The sequence below is a fragment of the Chionomys nivalis genome, chromosome 4, assembly GCF_950005125.1.
Source record: "Chionomys nivalis chromosome 4, mChiNiv1.1, whole genome shotgun sequence".
Classification (NCBI taxonomy): Eukaryota; Metazoa; Chordata; class Mammalia; order Rodentia; family Cricetidae; genus Chionomys; species Chionomys nivalis.
Window position 1 is genome coordinate 59,559,992 of NC_080089.1, and position 27,045 is coordinate 59,587,036.

At 46.3% G+C, this 27,045-nt stretch overlaps 1 protein-coding gene across 1 annotated transcript in view; it reads right to left on the reverse strand.

Moving 5' to 3' along the window:
* Window positions 1-27,045, reverse strand: part of Thsd4 (thrombospondin type 1 domain containing 4) — a 552,915-nt gene that overhangs the window by 447,180 nt on the left and 78,690 nt on the right. The window contains exon 4 of the mRNA XM_057768152.1: window positions 1,943-2,390. Coding sequence (XP_057624135.1) covers window positions 1,943-2,390 — 448 coding nt within the window. The remainder of the gene's footprint in view (window positions 1-1,942; window positions 2,391-27,045) is intronic.

Here is a 27,045-nt window from a genome sequence, read left to right on the forward strand (position 1 = left end):
CAAGAGCCACAGCTGATCCTGTAGGCAAGCCACTCCTCACTTTTTCAATTCACAAAACATTTTTAAAAGGCAACACCTCATTTGATCCTCATAACAACACAATAAAGTAGATTTGACTTTTTTTCTTTATTATGGAGGATGAAATGCAGAGCCCCATGCATCCTCGCCAACTGCTCTACCACGGAGCTCCATCCTCAGTCCAACAAGACAATGGGGCTTTCACCTTCCATGGCACGGAAGGCGCTGTGACTTGGCTGGCTGGCTGGCTACGGCTTTAGAAAAATGAGAGCTTTATAGAAACGAATAATCCCTGAAATCTCGCCATGGAGGAACAGGTTAAAAGGCAAGGCAGGCTTTTGGAGGAATTATTAAGATCACAAATTAAGTCACTTCTATGGACTCCATAGCAGGAAATAGATTTTTAATGAGGAAATTGGAGCTAATACGTACCAGCTGTCCCGTTACCCACTGACGAGTATTAAGGCAGATTAAATTATTAATGGAAACTGTAGCAGCTTAGAAGCTCAACCTCCCCGCATCCCCTCCTTCCTCTCTTCTCTACTGGTTCGACACTGCCGTTAGGAGCTGCGCAGCCAGCCAGACACGGTTTGTAACTATCACCTGCCTTTCTGCCCAGTAGCTGTGGTGTCTGCCCAAGTTGTTTACCCTTGCTTTGCAGCCGTGGAATGGGGAGGACAGCGAATGCATCGAGCTAAGCAGAGGATTAAAAGAGGCCGGAGAAGTAGCACGTACAATGACTGGCTTGAGGTGAGCTATTAACAGGAACAGAGGTTCTTGAAATACGGGAAGAAGGCGGGATCGGGAACTACTTATTGAACTAATATCAAAAGTGAGTATTCAAACTGTTCACACCATGATAGCTATTCAAATTCTTAAGATCCTTGAAAATCCTCTGATAAGTGAGAACGGAATTGCTGGCCAGGGCACTCTGCAGGCAGCTACTGTCCCAGCTGTCCCAGCTTCTCTCCTAAAATGAAACTCTTATGACCTCACGACTCTGTCCTTTGTGGTACATCACCTGAAGTGTTAACTCTATGGAGTACTAAGGAGCCTTCCCAAACACCTACTTCCTTGGCATCCATAGACTCATGAGAAAAAAATAGATATTGTTGAGGCTAAGGATATGGCTCATTGGTAAAGTGCTGGCCACAAAAGGGTGTGTAACGTGTGCTTGTAATCCCAGTTCTGGGGAGACAGAAACAGAAGGATCCTTGGGGCTTGGTAGCCAGCTAGAATAGCTGAATCAGTGAGCTCCACAGTCAACGAGCTCTTGCCTCAAAAAACGAGGAGCTGGAGAGACGAATCAGCAGTTAAGAGTATATACTGCTCCTCCAGAAGATTCAGGTTCAGTTCTCAGCACCCACATCAGACAGCACACAACTGTCCAGTTTCAAGGGACCCGATGTCCTTTTCTGGCCTCCATATGCTCTGGCACCTACATGATGTATATAAACTCACAGAGGCCCACAAGCGTACACAGAAATAAAAATAAATAAATCTTTAACAAGAAAAGAATAAATAAATAATAAGGTAGAAAGTGGATGAGGAAGACATGTGACACAGACATCTGCCCTAAACATACCTGTGCATACACATAAATAGGTGAAAATATACAAAATCATAATCACTTTAGCATACACCCTGATACTTTCAAAGTTGTTATCTTTAAATAGGCAATTAATAATATTGCTATTACAAGATTATTGATGTGATTCTATCAGTTATGTACAATTTTTTAAAGCATTAGCTTTATATACATACACACACACACACACACACAAGCAACACATATGGGTGAATACATGGAAAGAAAAGAAAGAGGAGATTGGGCGCCCTCAATCTTCCATGTACTGGGTGTCAACTGACCAGAAATTAAGAAAAACAGCTTCCTCCAAGCCCAGACTGAGGTTTGTGTACTCACGTCGGTGTTGCACAGTTTGTACTGCCGATAGGCCCCAATGCACGAGATGGCTGTAGACCGCAGATGCTGGGGAAAGGCCTGAGCTGAGCCCTGGGGCCTGGCACCGCTGTTGCTGCTCAATTCCGGACTGTGGTAGAGACCTGGAGCTGCAGGATAGCTTTGCTCATGAGTCAAAGGCAGCTGATAGATAGAGGCCTCAGAAGCCGGCAGTCCAGAACGAGGGCCGCTGTCACTTTGGTAGAGAGGTCCACTGTGGGAGAACTGGTGGGCTGGTGGCCTGTAGCCCTGCCTAGAAGCAGAAGCCTCCTGGGACCTGGAATGCCGGGATGAAGGTCTTTGTCTCCGAAGCCTCTGCGGAGTATGCATGGTATCCGTCTGCAGTGGTAAAATGTAGGGAGCCTTCCCATAACCGTACTTGCCAGGGCCGATGGGACCTCGGGTCCTGCTCCTAAAGACAGGCACACAACAAAGACCAGGAGAGTAATGTGAATTTCTATAGTGACTCAAGAGCCCAGAATAGACATCATGGAAGCCAGAACAGAAGCTTCCTAGAGACTGACGTAGAATGAAGGTAGAAATCAGTGGTTGGATGACCTGCAGGTAATGTGAGAGATTAGAAACAAAGTTAAAATCACAAGAGGTGGTCAGTGTAAGCTCACTGCACCGTGACGCTTGGGCTGTGGTCAGTGTAAGCTCACTGCACCGTGACGCTTGGGCTGTGGTCAGTGTAAGCTCACTGCACTGTGGGCATTTCTGCAGGTCATAGGAAGCTAAGAGACGCCTGAGACCTGTAAAGATACAGCTGCAGCTTCAGCAACAGTTACTTTCCCATTCACATTTTTTTCCTTATAATGAATTTTTTCTCACTCAACTGTGAATGTCTCATGATCTCCATGACTGTGCGGATCCAAAGAGCATTTTTGGGTAGGTGGAGCTTTGCCTAAACCATGACATTCTACTATAGTCTTGAGACCTAACTTGCCTTGACCTTAAAAGACAAGCAGGGATTAAGCGACTGTCTACCAACCCACAATTCCTGAGGAGACCTATGCTACACAATGAGTTGTCCTCATGCTGGCATGAGTCTTTAGACTTTGTAAAGATCCACTGCCTTCTGAGACCTTGTGGAAATACATATGCAGTGGTTATGCCCATAAATGTTTAAACTGCATTTCTTGAAATCAAAAAGTCCTAATTTGAAGCATTTGCCGACTTCTATGGTATAAATATGTCCATCATGTCCAATTTCATGCCACTAGTAGGAAGACAGTCAGTCCTAACAAGCAGATTAAAAAGCAGCAGCACTGTCCCCAACCTTCTCACTGGTAGAGAACACCCTTCACATGCACAAGGCTTGGTTTCCATTCTCAGTACCAGCGCTGCAAAGGGAAATCAGAGCCAGGCCCAGAACTGCCTGTCAAGTTACTTAATTAGCTTTTAATTTTTCTTGTGGGGAGGGCAGAAGAGGGCATCAGATCCTCTGGAGCTGCAGTTACAGGAGGTTGTAAACTGCCAGATGTGGGCACTGGGAACTAAACTCAGGTCCTCTGCAAGAAGAGGAGAGGCTCTCCAGCCCTGAGCATGGCAATTTGTTATGCAAATACTGTGGCCACAACTCAGAGCTAGGAATGGTGCAGAAAACCAGAAGGGAACCAGGCACGTGTTCCAGGACCCCAACCTCACAACCAAAAGCAACAAGAGCAGAATGCAGGCCAGGGTGAGAAGCTTAGAAATAATCTACTTCATTGTGTCTGGGGGAAATTTGGAGGCAACAGGAAACACACATATCTGAGGGATCTGAGAAGGTGTCCTGGCCATTGAGAGGAGGGACTCCCAGCATTCACTACTCTGCAGAAAGACTTAAGCAATTCAATTCTTATTTGAGAAATGACTAAACTGGATTAAATGACCGCCAAGATTGCTCCGACTCTAAAATTATATGCTTCCATAATAATTAATTCTACATTTATGTAAAATTGGAAATGTGCCCAAGGGTTTCTGCAGGATGGCCCCATTAAAATAAGCACATTAAAATAGCAATCAAGGTGAAACATTGATTTTTGCCCTCCTGGGGAAATTCTTTCCCCACTCTATATAACCATGAATATAAAACTTAACAGAGCACAACTAATTATTAACATCTTTATCACTAATTGCACCTCCATTCTTGGCTGATATGGTTTTGAATTAAACTAAGCAGCAGTATTTATTTTACCTTCAGGCATTTCTCAATTAATCTTGGCAACACTTGGGACTCAGTTAATGGTGGAGGCTTTAACAGATGCCACTAAGAAGTAAGTCTGAGAATACATACAGGACTTGGACCCAATTTGCCTCTTTCTTTCTTGTGGCAGGCCAGGTAAAATGAATGACATCATAGGAAGGCAAAGGAAGGAATTTTTAGTGTGTATGTTTTTTAAGTTCTGAAAGCTTACCAAAATGAAAATCTAGCCCCAAAGCAAGTGCTCAGTGTAGACTCTAGCTGAAGGTAACGGAGAAACACAGACAACTGGGGTAGAACATCTCACAATTGCTGGTGCCTAGGACCTTGTTGAGATGCAGGTTCTGGGGGGCAGAGGGGGCTCACTTGGTAAAGTACTTGATGTACAAGCATGAGAAGTTCAGTTGATCCCCCCAGGGTACCAACAAAAAAGCTGGTCTCCTGGCCAGTCAGTCTAGCTGGCCCAGTGAGCTCCAGGTTCATACAGAGACTTTATCTAAAAAAGTAAGGGGGTGAGTGATTAAGTAAGACACCTAACTTTGACCTCTGGCCTCTTCATGCACACACACACACACACACACAAACACACACGTAGGGGTGCACTTAAGTTTGCAAGATCTGGGGTGGAGCCTGAGACCCTGCATTTCCAACAATCCCCCAGGAGGGTCCATAGATCCATAGCTTTGAGGGACAAAGTCACAGAACTGAACTAAACTGAACCTCCAAACAAAGGGGCCAAAAATTGAGATCAGAAATGATTGGTGTTAGTGAAGAACAAGAGAGCGATGGTGGTGAAACAAAAACATCCCTCTGCGTCTGGGGCCTATGGTAAAGGTCTGCTTGCCTGTGCACAGGCTGCCCTGCTGTCTGTCACTCACTCAGCACACACTGATGAAGCCACGCCTGCTTAATGACGCTCGTGGGCCACAGAGAGAGCAGCTGCTAGGATGAATGACGATGGAAGTGTCTTCCCCAAGGCAGACCCTTACCCCAAGAATGCGACACACATACAAATGTCTAGTTTTAGAATCACATTGTCTTCTGTGGTGGAGTGAGAGGAGAGGGGAGGGGGGCTCGTTGCAATACTCTAAAACCATTCAAAATATCCCGAAACCGTCCCACCTTTGGAAAGACAATGATGTGAAAGCATTAAATGCTAGTTTTATTTTGAGAAACAGATTACAACAAGCAAGCAAGTCAGACATGATTGTGAGCAATTTGATTTCTGAGGCCTTGACTCCTAATGCGGGGGTAACAGCAACAGAGTCACCCCCACTTGGCTGGGACAGCATTTATTTCCTTGTGACCCATCAGAGCAAACAATCTTGGTGGTTCAGGGTGGCCTCTTCCTCACTAAGACAGGGACCATCTGGCCACTTGCGGGGGGCCTCGGCAGAACGGGGTAAATTTACACAGCGTTGTGACAATAAGCACAGATGCGGCCATGGGGCCCCACGTGGCTGTTTAACCCTTCTAGGAGAGCACGGAGCAGCTGCTGAGGGGGATGATAAGTTGGCTTACTCTTAAGCCTTGTCAGAACCAAGCTGTGGAATTTTCCTTTAGGAATTTCACTTGACAAAATTTTGGCTAATTGTTAAAAGTTAAGCAATGTGCTGGTTAGTTCTAATCGTCAACTCTAAAGCATCTGGAGTCACCTGGAGTCACCAGGGAAGAGCAGAATTAAGTAGGTTAGACTGGTCTGTAGGCATGTCTGTGGGGATTGTCTTTAGTTGGTACAGGAAGACCTAGCCCATGGTGGGTGGCACCATTCCCTAAGCTGGGCCCTGACCGATGCAGGAGTGGAGAAGGCTGGCTAAGAGCAAGCCAGCAGGCAGCATGGATACACTCATTTCTATTTGCTCCTGTAAGGATTTCTTCCTACCTTGACTTCCCCACAATAATGGACCATCACCTGACCTGTAAGCCAAATAAACCCTTTCCTCCTGTGCGGCTTTTGGCCAAGGTATTTATCACAGATATGAAACTAGAACCAGCAATAAGTTACAGTTCAGAGACCAGAGACGTGAAAGCTACAATACCGCAGTGGTCTAAGATAGATACCCTGATGCCAAGAATCATGAGTGAGAACTTCAGCTCTGCCACTGGTGAAAAAGAGGGGCACTGAATAAGCTACTCGATCCTGGTGCCTCGTTTATTCCTAATGGGGTCAGAACCAGGTTACTACCCAGTGACGTACTAGGATGTGACATTTCAGGTGATACTCTCCAGGGCAGGCAAGTGACAGCTAGAGCCATTACTAATAATGGTTTTTTTTTTTATGTTCCGTGCTGTCAATCTCTGCCTCACTCCAACCCCTGTGCTAAACCCATACCCACTTATAAAGATGGCATCACAGCTTGAGTGTCCTGACTATATACCACAGTCCTGATCACCAACCCCAATGCCTGACTCTAAACCAGCCTGTGGGGAGCAAGTAAATCTCCTAGGGTCACAATAAGCTTGTGATTTGTTGGGGGGATGAGTCTGCATTTGTTACAAGCCCCTTGGTGTCAGCCATGCAGCAGCTGAAGGCTTCACTTCAACGGTAGCTCCTAGGCACTGCCACACACATCTGGAGCAGCCCACCCCAGTCTGGGCTCGGCATCATAGACCAGCTCTTCAGAACACCAGGACACCTGCTACAACAGACTCTGAAGCTCTGGCTGCCAAGTCGGACCTGGGCCTGAGACTCTGTACTTCCAAGAAGCCATGGGAGGTGCTTCTGCTCTTTGTCTAGGGAACACACGTAGTGTACTAGCCGGTCTACAGCACTCCATCCCAGATGTAGACTGGCTCTCACACTTTACCCACTTCGCAGCAGGAAGCCCACATCTCGGTTTGGCCAGTGTGGATTACTGTGTCTTCTGTCCCCTAAGCCCTAGGTGGACCAGTCCTGCCCCTGTCCCTGCAGTTTCTCTCCAGGTCTGCCCAGCCTTGGTCTGTATTGTTTTCTCGGCTCATGCTGCCTGCACAGCCTAAGACCTGAAATGCACACCTACCTACGACTGAGGTTCTTCTCAGCAACACAGCCTGATCCAAACTCCAGTACAGCTGGCTACAGAAAACATGTCCTTCCTTGACCTCCCATTGGACCCCATGGAGCTGACATCCTACGACCATCTTTTCTTTTGTTGGTCACATTCCTGCTGAAGTCACTGGAGTGCGGGCTCCCTGAAGCTAGGTCTTATTTATCTTTATCTCCACCGCCTGCCACAATGACTAGGACATAATGGGGGTTCACTTTCACTGACCAACCACTGATGGGCTGGAGAGATGGCCCGGAGGTTAAGAGCACTGCCCACTCTTGCAGAGGACATGTGAATTCAATTCCCAGCATTCACGTAGTGGTCCACAACCTTCTCCAATTCCAGTGCCAGGATACCCGGCTTCCTCAGATACGGCACATACATGGTGCAGAGATATAAATGTGGGCAAAACAACCATACACATAAAAGTTAATTTAATTAAAAAATAATAATTAACCACTGAAAACGGTAAAGCATAAATGAATGGCTCCAGTCCCTGACACCCAAGGGAAGCAAGCCTCCTTACTGCAAGTTTCTTTTCTTTGATATGAGATAGCCAAAAGAGTGATAAAATATGCTAAGAGCAAATTAAATATTATATTTTATCTAAAGAGTATTAATCAACTGTGGTCCTGAGGTCAAGGTCACCTCTCTCTATGTAGGAATCAAATGTTCTTTATTTGGTGGGAAACTTCCTGACACTTGGAGAAGAAGCAGGTCTTTGGACTAGGAAGGAAGGTCATACCTTCTGTTCTCAAACTGAGAGAAAAAATAGGCTGGACAGATAGCTTAGCAGTGAAGTAGTTGCCTTGCAAGCATGAGGATCCCAGGTAAATCCTCAGAGCCCAGAGTCAAAAAGTCCATGGTGAAGTGAGTTTGGAACCCCAGCACTGGGGAGACAGAGATAGAGACTCCTAGGCTTGCTGAACAGACAGCCTGGTGTACTTGTGAGTTCCAGGCTAGTGAGAAACTCTGTTTAAAAAAAAAAAAAAAGAAGAAGAAGAAGAAGAAGAAGAAGGAGGAGGAGGAGGAGGAGGAGGAGGAGGAGGAGGAGGAGAAGAAGAAGAAGAAGAAGAAGAAGAAGAAGAAGAAGAAGAAGAAGAAGAAGAAGAAGAAGAAGAAGAAAGAGAAGAAGAAGAAGAAGAAGAAGAAGAAGAAGAAGAAGAGGAGGAGGAGGAGGAGGAGGAGGAGGAGGAGGAGGAGGAGGAGGAGGAGGAGGAGGAGGAAGAAAGAGGGAGATAGATAGAGCCAAGAAATAGCACACATGTGCATATGCATACATATACAAATGCACACACATACTTCTTTTGAAAGGACTGAAGAATTTAGAGTTCCAATCTTGCATGACTACCTTTTTAGTTAAAGAGCCACTCAGGCAAGGCTAATGGGCACTTGTAACCAATAGATGGCTTGCCACCTCTTAGTTCCAAGCATAGCAAAGAACAGGCAGTGAGGAGCCTTTGGGAAGCAGACCTGTTTATGTTTCTTACATTCTCCATGTTTATTTCTCTTCTTTTCCCCGCTCCAGCTCAGTCAGGTAGGTCTCTGCAAGAGGCCCAGCCCCTCAGCTGTGCTAACATTAATCACATTCAAGGACCCAACATCCCAGAGAGCAACAACCCCTGTGACTGTCACCTTCAAGAAGTCTGAGAGCTAAGGGAAATGGAGACTCTGCAGAGGGGCCACCTAAGAGCTCTATTGCCCTGAGTGTGCCAAGTGGCATGGCTTTGCTGGGGAGGTTCAGGGTTTTCCACAGTCAGAGAAGTAACACTTCTTGCACACAGATAATCAAGTTTTGAGGAGCAATAAGTCTTCCCCAGAGAAGACAGCAAGGGAACTTGGGGACAGAATGATCTGCCTATCTCTCCTGCAGAGCGCAGGCTGTGGTAAGGGTGAATGGAAGGCGCTGTGCCAGATTCTGTTGAAAATACGGCCCATACTGTGTCCAGTAGAGAATGGCCACAAAAGTAGAAGGAGCCCTTCCCGCCACATTCTAACTTTTCACTGTTCTCTAGCAAGCAAAAACACTTAGCAGGCCAGTGCTTTGCACCCTGGTCTTAACACCAAATTCCAGCCCGCAGAAATGTGATGCTAAGTATCACAAACACCCAAGTACAGAGATGCTGAGTCTGAGGGTTGCCTCCACTCCTGGCTCGAGATACACATGGGCACCTTCCTGCTTTCTCCTCTTTCACATGGTCCTTGCAGCTAGGAGAAGCAGGAGGGAAATAGGATTTGCAATGGTGACCATCACTCACAGTACATCAGGATGACCAAGAAGGCTTTTAGTACTGCTGCAGAACAATGCCTTCTGGACTCGGCAGAGCTCTCATAAACTCACAGGAGCCACGGCTTTCTATACAACACCTCTACAAGACCAAGCCAGTCAACATTCCAGTGTGGGTGGAGCGGGGCTCAGGAGAGCCCACCCCTAGTCTCGGGTTAGTGGCAGTTAGAGGCTGCAATTGAGAAAGAGTCCTTTTTCCCCTTTTCCTTTGGGGGTGTGGCCTCTGTTAGGTTGTCCATGTTCCAGCGAATGGCCTACACCCATGCTCAGACAGGCAGCTCTAATTAGATGCAATGATTATAAAAGAAAAGCAAATGGGCTATGAAGTTGGGTGGGGGACTTCTGCGAACATCACTTCCGGGGACATCTGCAGGAGCTGGAAGAATAAGGAGAGTAGGGAGGATTGAAACACACTGTATACATGTACGAAAGCCTCAAAGAACAGACATACAATTTAGAAACAAAAACCATTTTAAGGGTTTTTAGGGATTAGAACTATAGCTCAGTTGGCAGATTGCTTGCTTGACCACACGCAAAGTCCTGGGTTCCTGCAAAAACTAGGTGTGATAGCACATATCTGTAATCTCAGCATTTGGGAGGTGGAGGAAGGAGGACAGGGGTTCAAATCATCTCCAGCTACATAGTGAACTTGAGGTCAGCCTGGGCTACCAGAGATATCACACACACACACACACACACACACACACACACACCAGTAGGAACTACCTCTAATAGCCATTCTCAGTGCTGGCAACTACACAAGAAACAAGGTCTGCTGAACCCACAGCATCCTGGTACTCTAGCAGGAGGGATAGTCTGAGGATCAGTCAGCGCATCTCTTTTAGTAATGCCTTCTCTTTCCCAGTGCTCATTTCCAGAATGAGACAGAGGACTGCAACACCAGAGAGGAGCCAGATATCACAAACAGGGCGTGGTGGCGTCAGATTGTAAACCCAGCCCTCAGGAGGCTGTAATGGGAGGACTACCGAAAGTTCAAGGCCAGCCTGTGCTACAGTAGTGAGTTCCAGGGAGCCTGGGTTACAATCTGAGATCCTGTCTTGAAACAAAGTAAAATTATCACAAGAGGAAAGGAATCTTTAGAAGTGGACTGTGTTGGTAAAGAGCCAACATCTAGGCTGCAGAGAACAAAAGTATAGCTTATACCACAGGCCATGGAGAAGGTGGCAGGGCCTTAGAATCATCCTTCCAAACTCAAGGAGAGTGTGAGTCTGTGTAGCAGGCAGTAAGAGAGGAACTGAGAGGCAACAACCAGAGATTGAAGCCTGAGTCTGAAGGCCTGGGTAGAACAGAGAACCGTGTGCTCTGGGGAAAGTCTGTTGCCAACATGGCGGCTGGCTGTGATGTGGAAGTAAGACACAGTGCCCTCTACGTACAACACTCTTTATGGGAGCTGAGGATATGGTTCAGTTAATAAAATGTTTGCCTTCCAAATGTCATGACCTGAGTTTGATCCTCAGCACCCATGTAGAAAACCAGCATGCTGGTCAGCCAGTCTAGTTGAATCAGTGTACTCAAACCCCCATGAAGATTCTGTCTCAAAAATAATAATAATAAAAAATGATGGGTCATCCAAGGTACACTTGCAACACACATTCCCACTGTGTGTTGCACACAGTTACATACAAACAAACAAACAAAACCGATCTGTAGCTCATCTCTGGCTAGAGAACAATGTTGAAATCTGGAGGACTTAGTTATCGGATGCCCTTCATCGCTCGTCCTCAGTCTTCTTGGTGTATCCTCTGGTCTTCAGCTCCTCCCATATCCTGAGCCCCAGCCACAATGGATCAAACCAGGGCTCAAACAACCAGACTCCAGTTGGAATTCTGCCTCATCGGTACACTCAGACACTGGTGCAACCTTCTAGGTCCAACATGAACATGGGCTCCTGGTCAACTTTTTCCCATAGTGAATGCTCTCAGAGACAGCCTTGCCTGTGTATGGCTGTGTATAGCTGTGTATGGCTGTGTATGCTGTGTATGCTGTATATGCTGTGTATGGCTGGGCAGTGGTAAGTCAAGATCAAGCTTCCTCATACACCTTTAGCTTCTGCAGGTCCATACTCACTCATTGTTTATCCAGTATGTATAATCCCCGAGCTAGCCCCAAGTCTGACACAGAAAGCACTCTAAATATTTGCTGAAATAACACATGCAAGAGGCAAAGAGCTTAAATGCTCAGAATCTCTAACCGATGGGCCCATAAAGCCTGTGACTCATAGAGACCAAAGGCTCTGCATTCTAATAAACCAGCCAAAGCAGCCCCAAGACCCTAGGTGGAAGACAAGGGAGGTAGCAAAACTATCTGCAAAGTTCTCCGAGTTCCAACTTACAGGGAGGAAGCTATGAGGGAGTGGAAACAAGGACCAGAAACATGTGTGTTCCAAAGCTGATATCTGAAGCAGGCTGGGCAGGAAGGGGTCTGTGGCCGAGGGCTGGAAGAGCCTGATTTTCCCTGAAGCTCCCTGTTCCTTTTCCAGCACCTGCCAAAGGAGAAGGGAGACCATGTGCTGCTGGAGTTCAAAGAGGCTTGGAGCAAACTGTTTGGGTTGAGTGCAGATGTCCTTTTAGAAGTTCACAAGACTACAGTTCCTGCCAGGGCGGGTCTGGGCAATAAAATATCTGGCGTCTACAAATGATAAGAAGCAAAACTCTGGCCACTCCATGAAATACAAATTAAGATGATGAAAACCACCACTTTCCTGGCTGACTACTGTGTAGTAAACCCAAGATGAGGGTTTGACCGGATCTGCCTCTGTTCCCCATGACTGGGGTAAAAGACAGAGAGTCAGCTGACAGACGTGCTCTGAGCCTGCAGGAAAGAGGGTCCCCTCCCCCAACGCTGTGTAGGTGGGGAGGAGGGAGGGACTTGTCGGGTGATGGGTGTGTTTCACTAAAGGCAAACGAAAGCTATTTCCCTGGGAAGCTCGCAGAAGTCGGGAGCCAAGGACCACAGGCAACAGAAGTGGAGGAAAGGTGGTTCTGCAGTGACTCCAAGTTTATGTTTTTATTGTATTTTAAGATTTTATTTTTATTTCTGTATGCGTATGTTTGTCTTTGTGCATGTGTGCATGGCACAAATGTGCAGGTACCTGAAGGGGATAAAAGAGGGCACTGGATACCCTGCCCCAAAGCTGGAGTTACAGACAGTTGCGAGCTACCTAACATGGGTACTGGAACCTGAACTAGGGTCCCCTGGAAGATCAACAAGCACTCTCAACTGCTGAGCATCTCTCTAGCTCCAGGACTCAGAGTTTAAAAGTCCTCTTTTCTTGCATGAGGAAGCCAAGTTTTAAAGAAGACATTATCTTTGGAGACTTATCCACTGCCTGCTGAGTGGGTAAAGTTCACAGGGGGGAACCCACGCACTACCACCTCCAACATAAACAAAAGAACGACCTTCAGAATAAACCCCGTCCTCCTGGGAAGAAGCCCCAACTCCAGACACAGACTTCAAGCATCTTCTTTTCCAGAATCACGTTGTAAAATCAGCCACGTGCCTAAGAGAAAGTCACGCACGATGCTCACCTGAGGGACCCTGGGCTTCCAGGACTGCTCTGAAGGTGTGTTATTCAATGTGACTCAAAGTGAAGAAATAAGGACAAGCAAGTGGGCATTAGGAGAAACTATTTCCCATATAGCAGAACAATCAATGGTCAAAGAGCAGCGAAGATGGCACTGAGAGCCAAACAGGGTATTCACTACACAAGGGCACGTGAGAGTGCAAGGCAGTGTTTCCTCCCACGGGGCAAATGACTTGGACCAGAGGAAGAGGCATCCTTTGGGATTTCCACAAAAGCAAGAAATGAACCAGTGAAGCTCTGAGAGAGAGAGAGAGAGAGAGAGAGAGAGAGAGAGAGAGATTCAAGCAAAGATGGTTTTCACATCCTATGCTCTGCTAAGCAAGGCATTCTTGAGGGTTGTGTAAGGGGTGGGGGGTAGGAGTTTAACAGGCACAGAGGTGGTAACATAGGATGTAGGAAGAGCCCAGATATCCCATCAGTCTGGCCTGCTTGGTCCCTCATGACCTGTGTAACCATGGGCAAGCCCCTGCACGGGGCTCCTCTTTCCAGCAGTCTAAGAGAGACGGCCATGCCTTATCCATCTGGCTGGTGTACAGACTCAGTGAAATCACTCCCAGGAAGAGCTGAGCACAAGGCGTGGCTGCAGTGGCTACTCCCGATTGCCGGTTCCCATGAAGACTGCATTGCTCTGAAGGTGAAAGACAGAGCCTCTGACCTCAAATGTGGGGCCACAGCAGAGGCTTAGTGTCACACATGGCACAGGGAGGAGAGCTGCGGAATGGCTTTGCAAGAAAGAACAGTGAATGCATTCATTCTTCTAGTATGAGTAAGAGAAGCCCTCTTGAGAGTCTAAGCTGTTGCCAATGTGGGCTGTAATCTGAGCTCCAGCGGCGGCTCTTGGGACTACAAGGGTTTTAAGGGGAACTGAATGGGATTACCTGTGGGGCAAAGGGCCTGGTCAGGGCAGATACTGAGTGAACACTGGCTCCCAAACCCTCTCTCCTGGGGCCTCTCAAACAGTGTCCCTTGTCCCTGCTGCTGACCCTCTGAAGCCTGAAGAAAATTTAAAATTGATTTTAGGCAAGTTCTGCTGAATTCATTAACACAACCATGATAATGATTCTAACAAGAATTATGGTTTCTACATGAATTATGCTTTCTGAGCATCTTTTACGTGACCAGCTCACAGAGGAAGCAAAGCGATTTCCCTTGGATTCTTGATGTCTCTCCCACTCTGAATTTGTATGCTACTTTCTATGCATGTGTGTGTGTGCATGTGCGTGTATGCAAGTGCACATGTGTATTTATGTATGTGGAGGTCAGAGGACAACCCCAAGTATCATTTATTCCCCTCCTCTTTCCTTGTTCCTTTGCATTAGGATCTTACCGCCCCAGAACTGCCAGGCTAAGCTGGCTCACCAGACATCCCCAGAGGTTCTCCCATCTCTGCTTCTGCCAGGCTAAACTGGCTCACCAATCATCCCCAGAGGTCCTCCCATCTCTGCTTCTGCCAGGATAAACTGGCTCACCAGTCATCCCCAGAGGTCCTCCCGTCTCTGCTTCCTCTCCTGTCATCGATACGGATGACAAGGGCTCACCATCACACCCAGCATTTTTACATGGCTTCTGGGATGGGACCCAGGCAAGCACTTCACCAACTGAGCCATACCCCCAGCCCCTTACACCATCTTCTGTGTGTCCAATTACCATACATCACTTCATCTTTTTCTTCATTAGAAATTTGAGGAAGAAAATCACACATAACTATGACTCTTCCTTGCATTAAAGGACTCCCTTTAGTTTAAGGGTGTGTATCTATTACTCTTAGTTCAGTGAAGGAGACAGAGATTCTCCCTCGCGTTTTACCTGATCTCTAAAAATACTTAGCATAGTACATTTAAATAATATATGCAGTATTCAAATAGCTGTCACAGCAAACCACCTGACAGTTTTGTCTGTGTGACCACCATTTAACCAGCAATGCGAACAGTGAAATAGGTTATGTCTCTTTTTTATAAATGAGGAAACCGAAGCTACAGGATATGAAACAGCCTGCCAAGCTGGTAATGCTGTGGTTCACAGATATCATTTTTTTTTTTTTTTTTTGGTTTTTCGAGACAGGGTTTCTCTGTGGTTTTGGAGCCTGTCCTGGAACTAGCTCTTGTAGACCAGGCTGGTCTCGAACTCACAGAGATCCGCCTGCCTCTGCCTCCCGAGTGCTGGGATTAAAGGCGTGCGCCACCACCGCCCGGCTAGATATCATTTATTATTAACGAATGTTACTGGATGGATGACTGATAAGCTCTTCAGGAACATGAGCATCTGCAGTTGCTACAGTTTTTATTTTTTATTTATTTATTTATTTATTTATTTTGGTTTTTCGAGACAGGGTTTCTCTGTGGCTTTGGAGCCTGTCCTGGAACTAGCTCTGTAGACCAGGCTGGTCTCGAACTCACAGAGATCCGCCTGCCTCTGCCTCCCGAGTGCTGGGATTAAAGGCGTGCGCCACCACCGCCCGGCTTTGCTACAGTTTTTAAATGCCAAGTTCATATTCATAGCAAACAATGGACGTGGATGACTTAGAAAGAGAAGGAACTAGAAAAATAATAATAAAAAAAAATCTGTTTCTCCCAAAGCCAGAAAGAAAATGTCTTCAGCACCAGAATGAATGGACTGTATGCTACACTCTTTGAGGACCAAGGAAATGTCTGCCCATTGCTGCTGCATCCATAAAGGCCCATGAAGATCAGATGTTTGTACAAGGAAAAGGCTCACAAGGGACTGAAGAAAAGACTGTGTGTCTGGAAGGCACAACATAGGCTCCAGGGGGCTTGGCCTGGCCTGGACCAGGAAGCTACAGCAGAGTCCAGATCAGGCAGAGGATCTCAGCAGTTAAGAACAGGGCCTTTGATTGGTGTGATGGCTCAGTTACTAACATGCTTGCCTTACAAGCTAGGAGACCTGGATCCAAGCCTGGAACCCTCATTAAAAACAAACAAACAAATAACACCCTTCCCCAAAAGGCATGGTGTTTATAATCCTAGTGCTGGGAAAGCAGAGATCTTTCTCTTTCTCACACACACGCACAAACACACACACACACACACACAAGCATACTCTGGGTCTCAGGACTTGTCACTCATCTATCTAAGCACAGAATGTTTCTCATACTATAAAAAGAGGGAGGGCAATGTGAGTGGCTTGACACGAGACTGAGACTGTGATGGTAAGCCGGAGCCTCAGACGGCGAGTTGGCTTCCTCAGCTGCTCTGGAGAACTCCCACAGAATCAGTGAACACCCCTCAAAGCCCCGTCTCAAAGAGTGTAGCATACAGTCCATTTCATTCTGGTGCTGAAGACATTTTCTTTCTGGCTTTGGGCCACATCTCTTCAGTCTGTAAGAGCAGGATCCCAACTTCCCTGCTGCCTCCATATCACCTTGTCCTCTGTGTCTGCTTATCAAATTCCTATCTGCCCACTCTTACAGGGACTCAAGAATGCATTTAAGTCCCTTCCCCCATTGTCCTTCCCCTTCCTTTCCACTCCCCTCCTGCTGGTCCCTTTACATACTCAAATGTGGCATCTACTTTGAAGTCACCTGTATCCTGTCATCCTCTCTTGCCCACCATTACAACCGATTCCTCTTCTATTAAGGTTAGTGTCTATTGACATATGTGTATGAAAACTCATAAAGGAACCCATTGCTTTGTATGCTGACTTAAAACAGTAAGTGCAAAATTGATTTAAAAAAAAAAAAGACTACTTGAATAATCCAGGATTATCTCCCAGTCCCAAGATGCTTAAACTAATCACATCTGCAAAGATCCTTTTCCAAATAAGTAAGCGTTTACAGACCCTAGGGATTAGGGACTGATAGCTTGGGGGGGGGTGGTGCAGGGGAAGGGAGAAGAGGGTTATTCAACCCCCTGTGCAGAGTTAGCTGCTACTGGATGAGAAGTGTTCTGCTTCTCCTTGTTAAAGGAAACAAGACAAAGAACTCCACTGCAGAGGACCGCCTGTGGGGTTGATAAGAAAGTAAGGACCTGAAAACCCTGGGGGCTGTAAGCACCAACAGAGGGGTGAACTATACAGTAACTATGGCAGCCAGCCCTGCATGCCTCTCCTGTGGTGATGTCACCTGCAGGCACACTGTGAGCAGTGGGAACAGAGGTTTCCCCAGGGTCAGGACCTCTGCACTCAAGTCCCACCCGGCCCTATGCTGTGGCAAGACAGTGTGGCCATCTTTAACTCAGCTCAGTGTCGCAGGGACGGTTGAGACTGATTTAACACACCATTACTATGACAGATCAGCAGCACATGCAGGCTCTGGCAGGCAGCGCCAAAGAAGGAAACGCCAGGAAATTCCCCTCCATCCTTAATGTGGGCAATTGAGACTACCACCAGGCGTGCCCCGAAGCCCCAGGGTTCCATATTCTAAGCCAGGATCCCCACCCTCTAGATCACAAATATTGTAGGCAGGCTTCTTTCAGGGTCTGCTCTATCTCTCTTCCTGAATCAATTCGGAAAGGTTTGGAGAGGGTTCAATACAGCGAATGTGATCTTTGTTCTGATAACTAATGGAATACTTCTGACACTTACCAAAACGCCACGAGGGGTGAACAAGGAATCTTTGGAGGCTTTTCTAAGATCAGTGGAGCCCAAATGTCAAAATCTGGCTCCAATCTTCCCTAACCTACAGGCAGAAATGTACACATAGGAGAGCCCAGCCCTGCAACAGACTGAGGTTAGACCTTAGTGGTCTCACTTCTAGAAACCCAAGCGCATTAAAGTGTTTATCTGCTTAGCATCCACAGGTAACTTCTTGTCAAACAACTCAAGGACCATGTGGTATTCCTGACTCAGAAGGAACAGAAACAAATCTTTACTTGGAAGAGAGAGAAAAACCAACAAAGCATGGAGCTTACACGGCAAATACATATACCTGCTTTCTCCTTACCTACCCAGCATGGCCAAAGATTGTTTCTCAAAAAAGAAACACAGATACTTTCCTTCTCCTTGCCGTGTGGTTTCTGAAAGACTCCCTCAGTCTCACCCCACCCCGTACCATGTAATGAAACTCCCTTGGTATCCAGGGAGGGCCAGGAAACCAGCTGGCTGTTCTGTCAAGTTAAACTAACAGCAGGTCTTCCTCTCTAACATGAAGGGAGCCCTCAGGACAGAAATAACACATTGCCCCAGAGTTAAAAACAGAAAAATGTGAATGGCTTACAACTGAGGGGGCGGAAAGGGGATGTGGAGAACAAATGATTGTTACCTGCAGCCAGGGCTGGGTCGGGGGGAGATGGGGATGCATGAAGAAAACCTGTGCTGGAGGTGGAGGTGTGGTCCTGTCTGCCATGTCTGGAAGCTAGTGAAGCTTGCCACACACACACACATGGCTAGAGAGAGGGCTCAATGGTTAAGAGCACTTGTTGGTCTCTAAAGAAACAAATTCCTAGCACCCATGTCCAGTGACTGTTAACTTCAACTCCTAGTCTCTTCTGGCCTTGGCTAGCCTGCACACACACACACACACACACACACACACATATACTTAAATAATAAAAATTTTTAAAATTGCACACATTAACACAGAAGCCCATGCATATAAATACACACATATATAAGTATGCTTGAACACATTCATGCAAGAAGTTACAGAACAACTCCCAAAGAATATTTATTATCTGCTTAATGATATTAAAATAGCTACATCAGGTTGCTTTGAGCAGTTTTATATTTTATGAAGAACTTTTAAAGCTGTTACCTCATTTGACTCCCTTCCCCTTCATGACACACCCATGTGGGGGACGGAGAACATGCAACTGTTCATGTTTTATAGATTACATTAAGCAGTTCCTCTAGGTCTTGCCATCAGACAATGATGAATCTGAGACAGGAAATGGGGCCTAATGACTCCCAGCTCCAGGAACTTCAACTAGGTAAGATATGGGAGTCCTTCTAATGCAAAAAGGCTGAGGTTCCCCTACCCCCAGGAGACCCGTGGATGTGAGTGACACTTAAGAAAAATCCACGGCATGGGACAGAAGTCTGAAGACATGGCTTTGAGGAATTGTGATACCAGCGCATAGAGAGGAGAAAAAGAAACTGCCAACTGTTCCAGAAGGAGGCCTGCAAGCACGCCCCTGAGCTGAATCTCCTAGCCACCTTCTCTTCCTATTGTACTGGATGGTGAAAGCAATGACCATGCCATTTAAAACAGTAACTGGTGCTGGGGATATAGCTCAGCTGGGTATTGAAGTACTTGTTTAGCATGCATAAACTCGGGTTTTGATCCCCAGCCCCCACGGAAATTAAGGCAGGAGGTTCAGGTAAGGTAAGGACATCCTCAGCTACATAGGGAGCTCAAGGCCAGCCTGGGCTACATGAGACCCTGTCATAAACAAATGCAATAGCTTGCCACTGTCGTGTATAAAAGCCCTTAACAACAAAACCAGTTTCTTTCACCAAGGTGGAAACTAAGGCCAGAGAAAATGAGGTGACTTACCCGGAACCAAAGCATCTGTGAGAACCAGGAACTGAGCTATGGCTTTGGGATGCAGAGCTGTGCATGCTACATCAGCTGCCTTGGGCATGTATGGTCTTAACTTCATTATTATAACCACTCCTAATTAATACCACAAGTTGGGATAAAAACACTTAAGGGTAGAGTTGGGAATGTGTGGTTTCCCTCTTTGTTTTTCTGAGGAATAGCACCTAATTCCAGAAACAGCAACCAAGGATGCTGTGGAAGGGTGGTAGATAGTCCAACCTGCACAGAAATTGTTCGACCACTTGGCAATCCTAATGATCTTGAGCTATTATAGAATGCGAGTCGGCTGGCTAGTGTCAGTCTCCAGGGTTTCCATCAACCCATCCATGCTGCCTTATATGGCAATGGGACTTTGCAGTTAAGATGAAGTCAACGGGGTGCAATGATGGCTTGGCAGCTAAGAGCATTTGCTGCCCTTCCAGAGGGCCCAAGTTCAAATACCAGCCCAAATACATGCCACGTTGCTCACAACTGAAGCCTATAACTGCAGATCTAGAGGATTTGATGGCCTCTTCTGGCTTCTGCAGGTACCTGCATGCATTGTGCACATACCCACACATTAACACACAAATGCATACATCACTGAAAAATAAAATATATCCTTAAAAGACACTGGAAAAATAGAGATTAAGCCTAAGGACTTAGGACAGAATTGTTCTGGATTGTCAGGATAGCTCATTGAAATAGCACAGGTCCGAATGAGAAGGGGGCAGACAGGTAAAATGGCAGCAGGAGGAAGTAACAGGCTGGAGTGTGAGGCTGTAATGACGTGAGACAGCAGGAGAGCCACCACTCCCTGGAGCACTAAGTATAGAAGTGTTGAAAGTTGTCAAAATCTATAAAAACCATTATTAGAGTTAACCATAGTAAGTTCTTACCGTGATCACTCCCTCTCATGCTCATTTTCCTGTAAATTAGAAACTGGTGGACTTTTTCATGCTGCTGTGGCTACCTCGGGTAAAAGGATCATTAGCCAGCCAGCCAGTTATAGAACCCTTATGTCAGTACCAGCTACCCTGAACACTTCATGGGTGCAACCAGAGAACTACACAAGGAAACCAGCAGACTGCATCAGCTCCTAGCCTCGGTTATTTCCCCTTGAAACTGTTTATACTGGACATTTTGCCATTACAAGCCTTGCTGAATTGTAGGTGACCTTAAAATCATTTCTTTTAAAGCCCCAGGGGGGATAATTCCTTTGGTTGCCTAATAGGGAGGACTGAGGAGGAAAGATTATGATTGGCCCAAATACAAAACTTCATTAGCATGTAAGGTGCACTGTGATTGGTCTAAACACCTCTTCTCTGACTATAGAAATGTATCACTCAGGAACACTTAGTAAGCTTTGAGAGACACCTCCCGGGCTGACTCCACTGGTGTAGCAATGTTAGCTACACTATAAAGGGCTTTTTTCAAATAGTCTTTGCCTATTATCAGTAGTAACAGGCAAGGGACTAACTAGTAACAATGAGAAAGAAGCAACAGACAGTAGCAGAGCAGCTGTGGCAGGGACAGAGCAATGAGCAGACTCTGCTGGGAAAGCAACAAGGCTGTAGGAAGCTGGAGAAAAGGACCAGGGCGTGGCTACCAGAGTGTAGTCAAGTCTCTAGGGATGAGGGGTTCAGATCCAGGGCCAAGAGCTGTAACACAGGCTGCTGTCAGGGCGAATGAATCCCAACTTCTAGGCCTTCACTTGTAGGGCTAAGGGTTGCTATTCTGCAGGTCAGTACAAGGACTGTGTGCTTAACATTACATAACATGTGCCATGAGGTCTGGAGAATGATCTATGACAGCCACACTCTCAGTTCTGAATAAAGGAGCTTATTACTTTCACAAGCTGAAGTAAAATAATAAATAGCAGGAGATAAATAGACAGATAACAAACATCATTACGTTGGATGCTCCAACCATCTATCAGAAACTACAGAAGCTCCATTGGGACAGCCAGCTGGAGTTCCCAACTGAGCTTTCTCTCCATGGCTGAGCCTCCCACATGGCAGAGTTTCATGTGGCTAACCCTACAGCTTGTCTCTCCCACTGTGCCCATTTTTGTCTCACAGAGTAAAGGACAGGAACCTGTGATGGAGGTTGTTTACCTTCTAGCTGTTTTCAAGGACACAAGAACACAAAGTCTTTTATTTTTTTTTTGTTTTGTTTTGTTTTTGTTTTTGTTTTGTTGTTGTTGTTTTTTCTTTTTTTTTTCAAGACAGGGTTTCTCTGTAGCTTTGGAGCCTGTCCTGGAACTAGTTCTCGTAGACCAGGCTGGCCTCGAACTCACAGAGATCCACCTGCCTCTGCCTCCTGAGTGCTGGGATTAAAGGCATGCACCATCACTGCCCGGCTTTTTCTATTCTTTCCTTTAAAAAGATATTTAAGGATATAAAAAAGACTTTGGAAATGTATTTGAAATATATTTTGTCATACAATATATTCTGATTATGTTTCCCCTCATCCAACTCCTTCCAAACCATTTCCACCTCCTCACACACCCAAATCCACATCCCTTCTTTCTCCTCATTACAAAGCAAACAGGAATATTTTTTAAAAATGATAATAAATAAGATAAAATAAAAGCAAACAAGCCAGAACAAGATAAAACAAACTGGAGTGGGGAAGAGTCAAAGAAAAAGAAAAGAAACACATATAGGCCAGAGACATACATGATCGCACACATAGAAGTCCCATAAAAACATAAAACCAGAAACACACACACATATGCAAGACACATGTAAAATAAAAAAGGAATGCTTAGACAAAGCAATATAAGACAAAAATCTCAAAAAATACTATTGAGTTCATTTTGTATTGGCTATCAACTGTTGGCACGGAGTCTGCCCTTAAGTGTGGTTTTCATACTCAGTGAGACACCATTGGAGAACGCTAATTTTCCCTTGCAAGTGGTTCTCAATTGGAGATAGTTTCTGGGTAACGGATGAGTGAGTACTGGTGTCCACTTCCCCTCTCAGTGCTGGACCCCATCTGGCTCAGATCTGTCAGGCCCTGAGTATCCTCACACAATCTCTGTGAGTTCATATGTGCATCAGTACAAAGTTTTTTTTTTTTTAAAAAAAAGAAAACCTAATTCTTTAAATTAAAATAAAAGTATATTATTCCCCTTCCCTTTCTTCCCTGCAGCATCTTCCATGAACTCCTCTCAAATTCATGGCCTCTTTTTAATTGTGTGTGTACATATGTATATATGTATTTATATATACATATATGTGTGCATACATGCACAAATATATACAAAAATAGATAAATATGATCAACTGAATTCAATTAGTGTTTGCTTATATGTATATGATGTTGAGACTGAACAATTGGTATTGGATAACCAATTAGGGCCTCATCCCTGGGGAAGACAATTCTCCCACACTCAGCATAGCTGCTCATAGCTCTTCGTCTAGGGTGAGAGCCTCTGAGAGCTTCCTCTCCCATGCTAGGATGTCAGTGTTGGCCTTGTTCAGGTCTCACCTAGCAGCCATTCTGTAGAGACATCACGGGTGATGCTTCCCTGTCATTCCTAGGAGACAGTCTCACAGCAGATTTCCTGGACTTCTGGTTCTTACAACTCTCTTCCCAAGAGCACATGTCTTTTCTTTTGTTGTTCTCTCCTCCCTGTCACACGCTTGGGATAGTGGCAGCTCATCTCCAGTTAAGGGGTCTTGAAGGTCACTTGACATAAACTGGGGTCTGAAGTTGGTGCTGCAGTAGGTAGCCCGTTCCTACATCCGGTTACACCCTCCATCTCAGCGAGCTCAAATAGAGCATGATGATTTCTTTCTTTTTTTTTTATTAATTTATTTATTTATTAAAGATTTCTGTTTCTTCCCCACCACCGCCTCCCATAACCCTCCCCCTCCCCCAATCAACTCCCCCTCTCTCATCAGCCCTAAGAGCAGTCAGGGTTCCCTGCCCTGTGGGGAGTCCAAGGACCTCCCACCTCCTTCCAGGTCTATTAAGGTGAACATCCAAACAGCCTAGGCTCCCACAAAGCCAGTATGTGCAGTAGGATCAAAACCCAGTGCCATTGTTCTTGACTTCTCAGCAGTCCTCATTGTCCACTATGTTCAGTGAGTCCGGTTTTATCCCATGCTTTTTCAGACCCAGTCCAGCTGGCCTTGGTGAGTTCCCAAAAGAACATCCCCATTGTCTCAGTGTGTGGGTGCACCCCTCATGGCCCTGAGTTCCTTGCTCGTGCTCTCTCTCCTTCTGCTCCTGGTTTGGACCTTGGGGTTGTAGTGTGGTGCTCCAATGTGGGACTCTGTCTCTGTCTCCTTTCATCGTCTGATGAAGGTTAATATCCAGGAGGATGTCTATATGTTTTTCTTTGGGTTCACCTTCTTATTTAGCTTCTCTAGGATTACGAATTATAGGCTCAATGATGATTTCTTAATACAATGTATATTCCATAGATGATACTGCCCCATTCACCTACCGCCGTAGCTCACTGCTGCCTGACACTGTGGGAGAGACAGCCTCCCAAAGAACAGCACTTGATAAGCTTCTCCTTGCCCACCCATGCTTTTTCCCTGGGTGTGGCAGGAGGTCCTCAGCTGGCTGCAGGGAGCAAAAGGGAGGAGGCCTATAAAAAGAGGGCCAAAAGCGGCCTCTGGAAGCTGGAAAGTGTAGGAAAAACCTCCCTGCAGCTATAGAAGAAACCCAGGCTTGCCAGCACCTCGGTCTTGGGCTTCTGGATTAGAGAGCTCTTCTTCATTCTTTGTTTTCATCCTTTCCATATCTTAAGCAATGAAGTTTGTGTGAGTGGCACGCCATCCTCAGAAATAAAGGTATTTATAACAGGCCTAAGGAAGCAGGCCTGGGCTTCTCGGCCAGTAGCTACTGCTTTCCTGAGATGGGTGGGGGTGAGTGGCAGGAGGCAGGGCTAACTCTGTGATCCCAAGGGTGTTAAATTTAAATGAAATGTATGCATGGATGCGCTGCCTGCTTTAAAGTAAGGACCAGTTGTCCTTCTTGGTTTAGGGGGCTTGTCTTTTTCAAAGGATTTCTAGGTCAGTCCCCACAGGATGGAAAGGTCCCCCTCTGAAAGGGAGGCTGTGGACTTCCCCAGGCTAGCCGGGATTTCATTTCCAGCCTGAGCCCAGCCTGGACAAGCCCTTGGCTACCTTAGAGCCCAGCATGCTCACTCACGCCTCTGGGCCTCCACCCTTCTGCTTTACTCTCTGGGGAAGTGCCCTTTACATCCAGGCCGTACTAAAGCCACTCTTCAAAGTCCAGCTCACTGATTATCTCCTCTTGGGAGCCTTCCCTGGCTCCTCAGTTCTCTTTCCTCCTGTCTCTCGGTCCACGTTCTGAGCAGCACACTTGCTCCTCTTTGGCCCTTTGGTCATCTAAGTGACATTTTGTTTCCTGATCCACCATCGAGAGCCTCTTGAGGACCAGAAGGTTAAGTGTTCCTCTCTATCACCAAGCCACTTCCGTTCTCTACATATGCCAAGTCTTTTTTGATTCCCTCCCATTTTTCCACCTAATAAGAATGTAAAACTCATCCTTCAATAGTCACTTGGTTGCCCCCAAACTAGGCCCACCGTGTACCCCACAGCCTCTGTCAGACACATACCACACATAGGTTGTGTCTTTTTTTTTTTTTAAAGATTTTATTTATTTATTATGTATACAACATTCTGCCTCCATGGATGCCTGCAGGCCAGAGGGCACCAGATCTCATTACAGATGGTTGTGAGCCACCATGTGGTTGCTGGGAATTGAACTCAGGTCCTCCGGAAGAACAGTCACTGCTCTTAACCGCTGAGCCATTTCTCCAGCCCAGGTTGTGTCTTCTTAAGACACGGAGGTCCCTGGGAGCCATATCTCTTTCACCTGTCTATTGACGCTGGTGCCCAGAAAATGCACAAAGAAAAGTAATGGAATAAAATGGTAACAAAGTACACAAAACAGCAATGGCCTGGTCGTTTCTATGGAGTCCTAAGATGCAGAGGAAGACCTGAAAGCAGGTAACTTCCCACGATGTGTTAGGGGTTTTGTTGTTTTTTTTTTTTTTTCTCTTAATGATTATTTTTATTTTTTGTGCATTGGTGTTTTTGAGGGTGTCGGATCTCCTCGAACTGAAGTTACAGACAGTAGTGAGCTGCCCTATGGGTGCTAAGAATTAAACCCAGGTCCTCTGGAAGAGCAGCCAGTGCTCTTAACCACTGAGCCATCTCTCCAGCACCTTGGGATAGTTTTAACTGTCAGCTTGGTACAACCTAGCATCACCTCCGAGGAAGACAGTCTCCACGAGGAATTGTTTAGATCAAGTTAGCGCGCAGGGTATGTCTGTAGGAGCTGTCTTGAAGTGGGTGTCCCATTCAGTGTATCCTAGAGCATGTAAGAGAAATGCAGCTGAACAGTAAACAAGATATGTATCTCTTCTTTCTCTACTCCTGGATGTGATGTTACTAGCTGTCTCAAGTTCCTGCTTGACTTCCCTGAAATAATGGAGTTTTACTTGGAATCTCAAGCCAAACACACCCTTTCTCCCCTTAGTTGCTTTTGACAGTGTGTTTATCACCGCAACAGAAGCGAAACTAAAACACGTGAAGGCTTGGCATAGCTACTTCCTAGAGCAAGCTAGCCAGTGTTTTCCCTGGGCTTCCCTTGGAGGCTTCGGAACTCCTGGTAAAGGCAGTTTCTGTGCTACTATAGCAAAGCCCCGGGGTAGATATTAGAGAACAGTTTCTCTTTCCACTGCAGACAGTAATATTTCCTTATCAGTCTAGTTAATGAGTGCTACCTTTAATGTGGAAAGGGAGCTTTCTGCCAGATGATGGTGGTGCACGCCTTTAATCCCGACACTAGCGAGGCAGAGGCAGGAGGATCTCTGTGAGTTCGAGGCCAGCCTGATCTACAGAGCAAGTTCCAGGATAGCCAGGGTTACACAGAGAAATCCTATCTTGAAAACTAAAAAGAGAGAAAGGAGGAAGGGAGGGAAAGAGGGAGAGAGGGAGGGAGGGAGGGAGGGAGGGAGGGAGGGAGGGAGGGAGGGAGGGAGGGAGGAAAGAAAGAAAGGGGTTTTCTAGAAGGGCAAATATGGGGTGGGAATTACATGTAGACTTGGGTTTCAACCTGATCTTTCTCCCCCATGATCTTGAAGGAGACACTGACCCGGCTTTGGAGTCTGTTACCTATAAATGGCAACAGCCCAGGCCTACCACACAGCTGTGATGAAGAAGGGTGACAGCCAATGTGGCTGGCCCATGGAAGGCCACCTTTAAGGAGTGCTTATTGTCAGAGCACAATGTCAGAAAACAGCTGCTGCTCCTGCTGCAGGCTCCGCCCTTTCACAGATACTGACAGATGGGTGCCTACTGGGACGTCATCTACAATTTCTCCCCTGGGAAGTGAGTTAATATCAAAATGGGTGTAGGTACCAAACACATCCTGCTCCCCAACTGCTTCCCGTCTGGGAATCAGAGAGCTAGCTGCTGGCTCTTACTAGGAACGACTCCCAT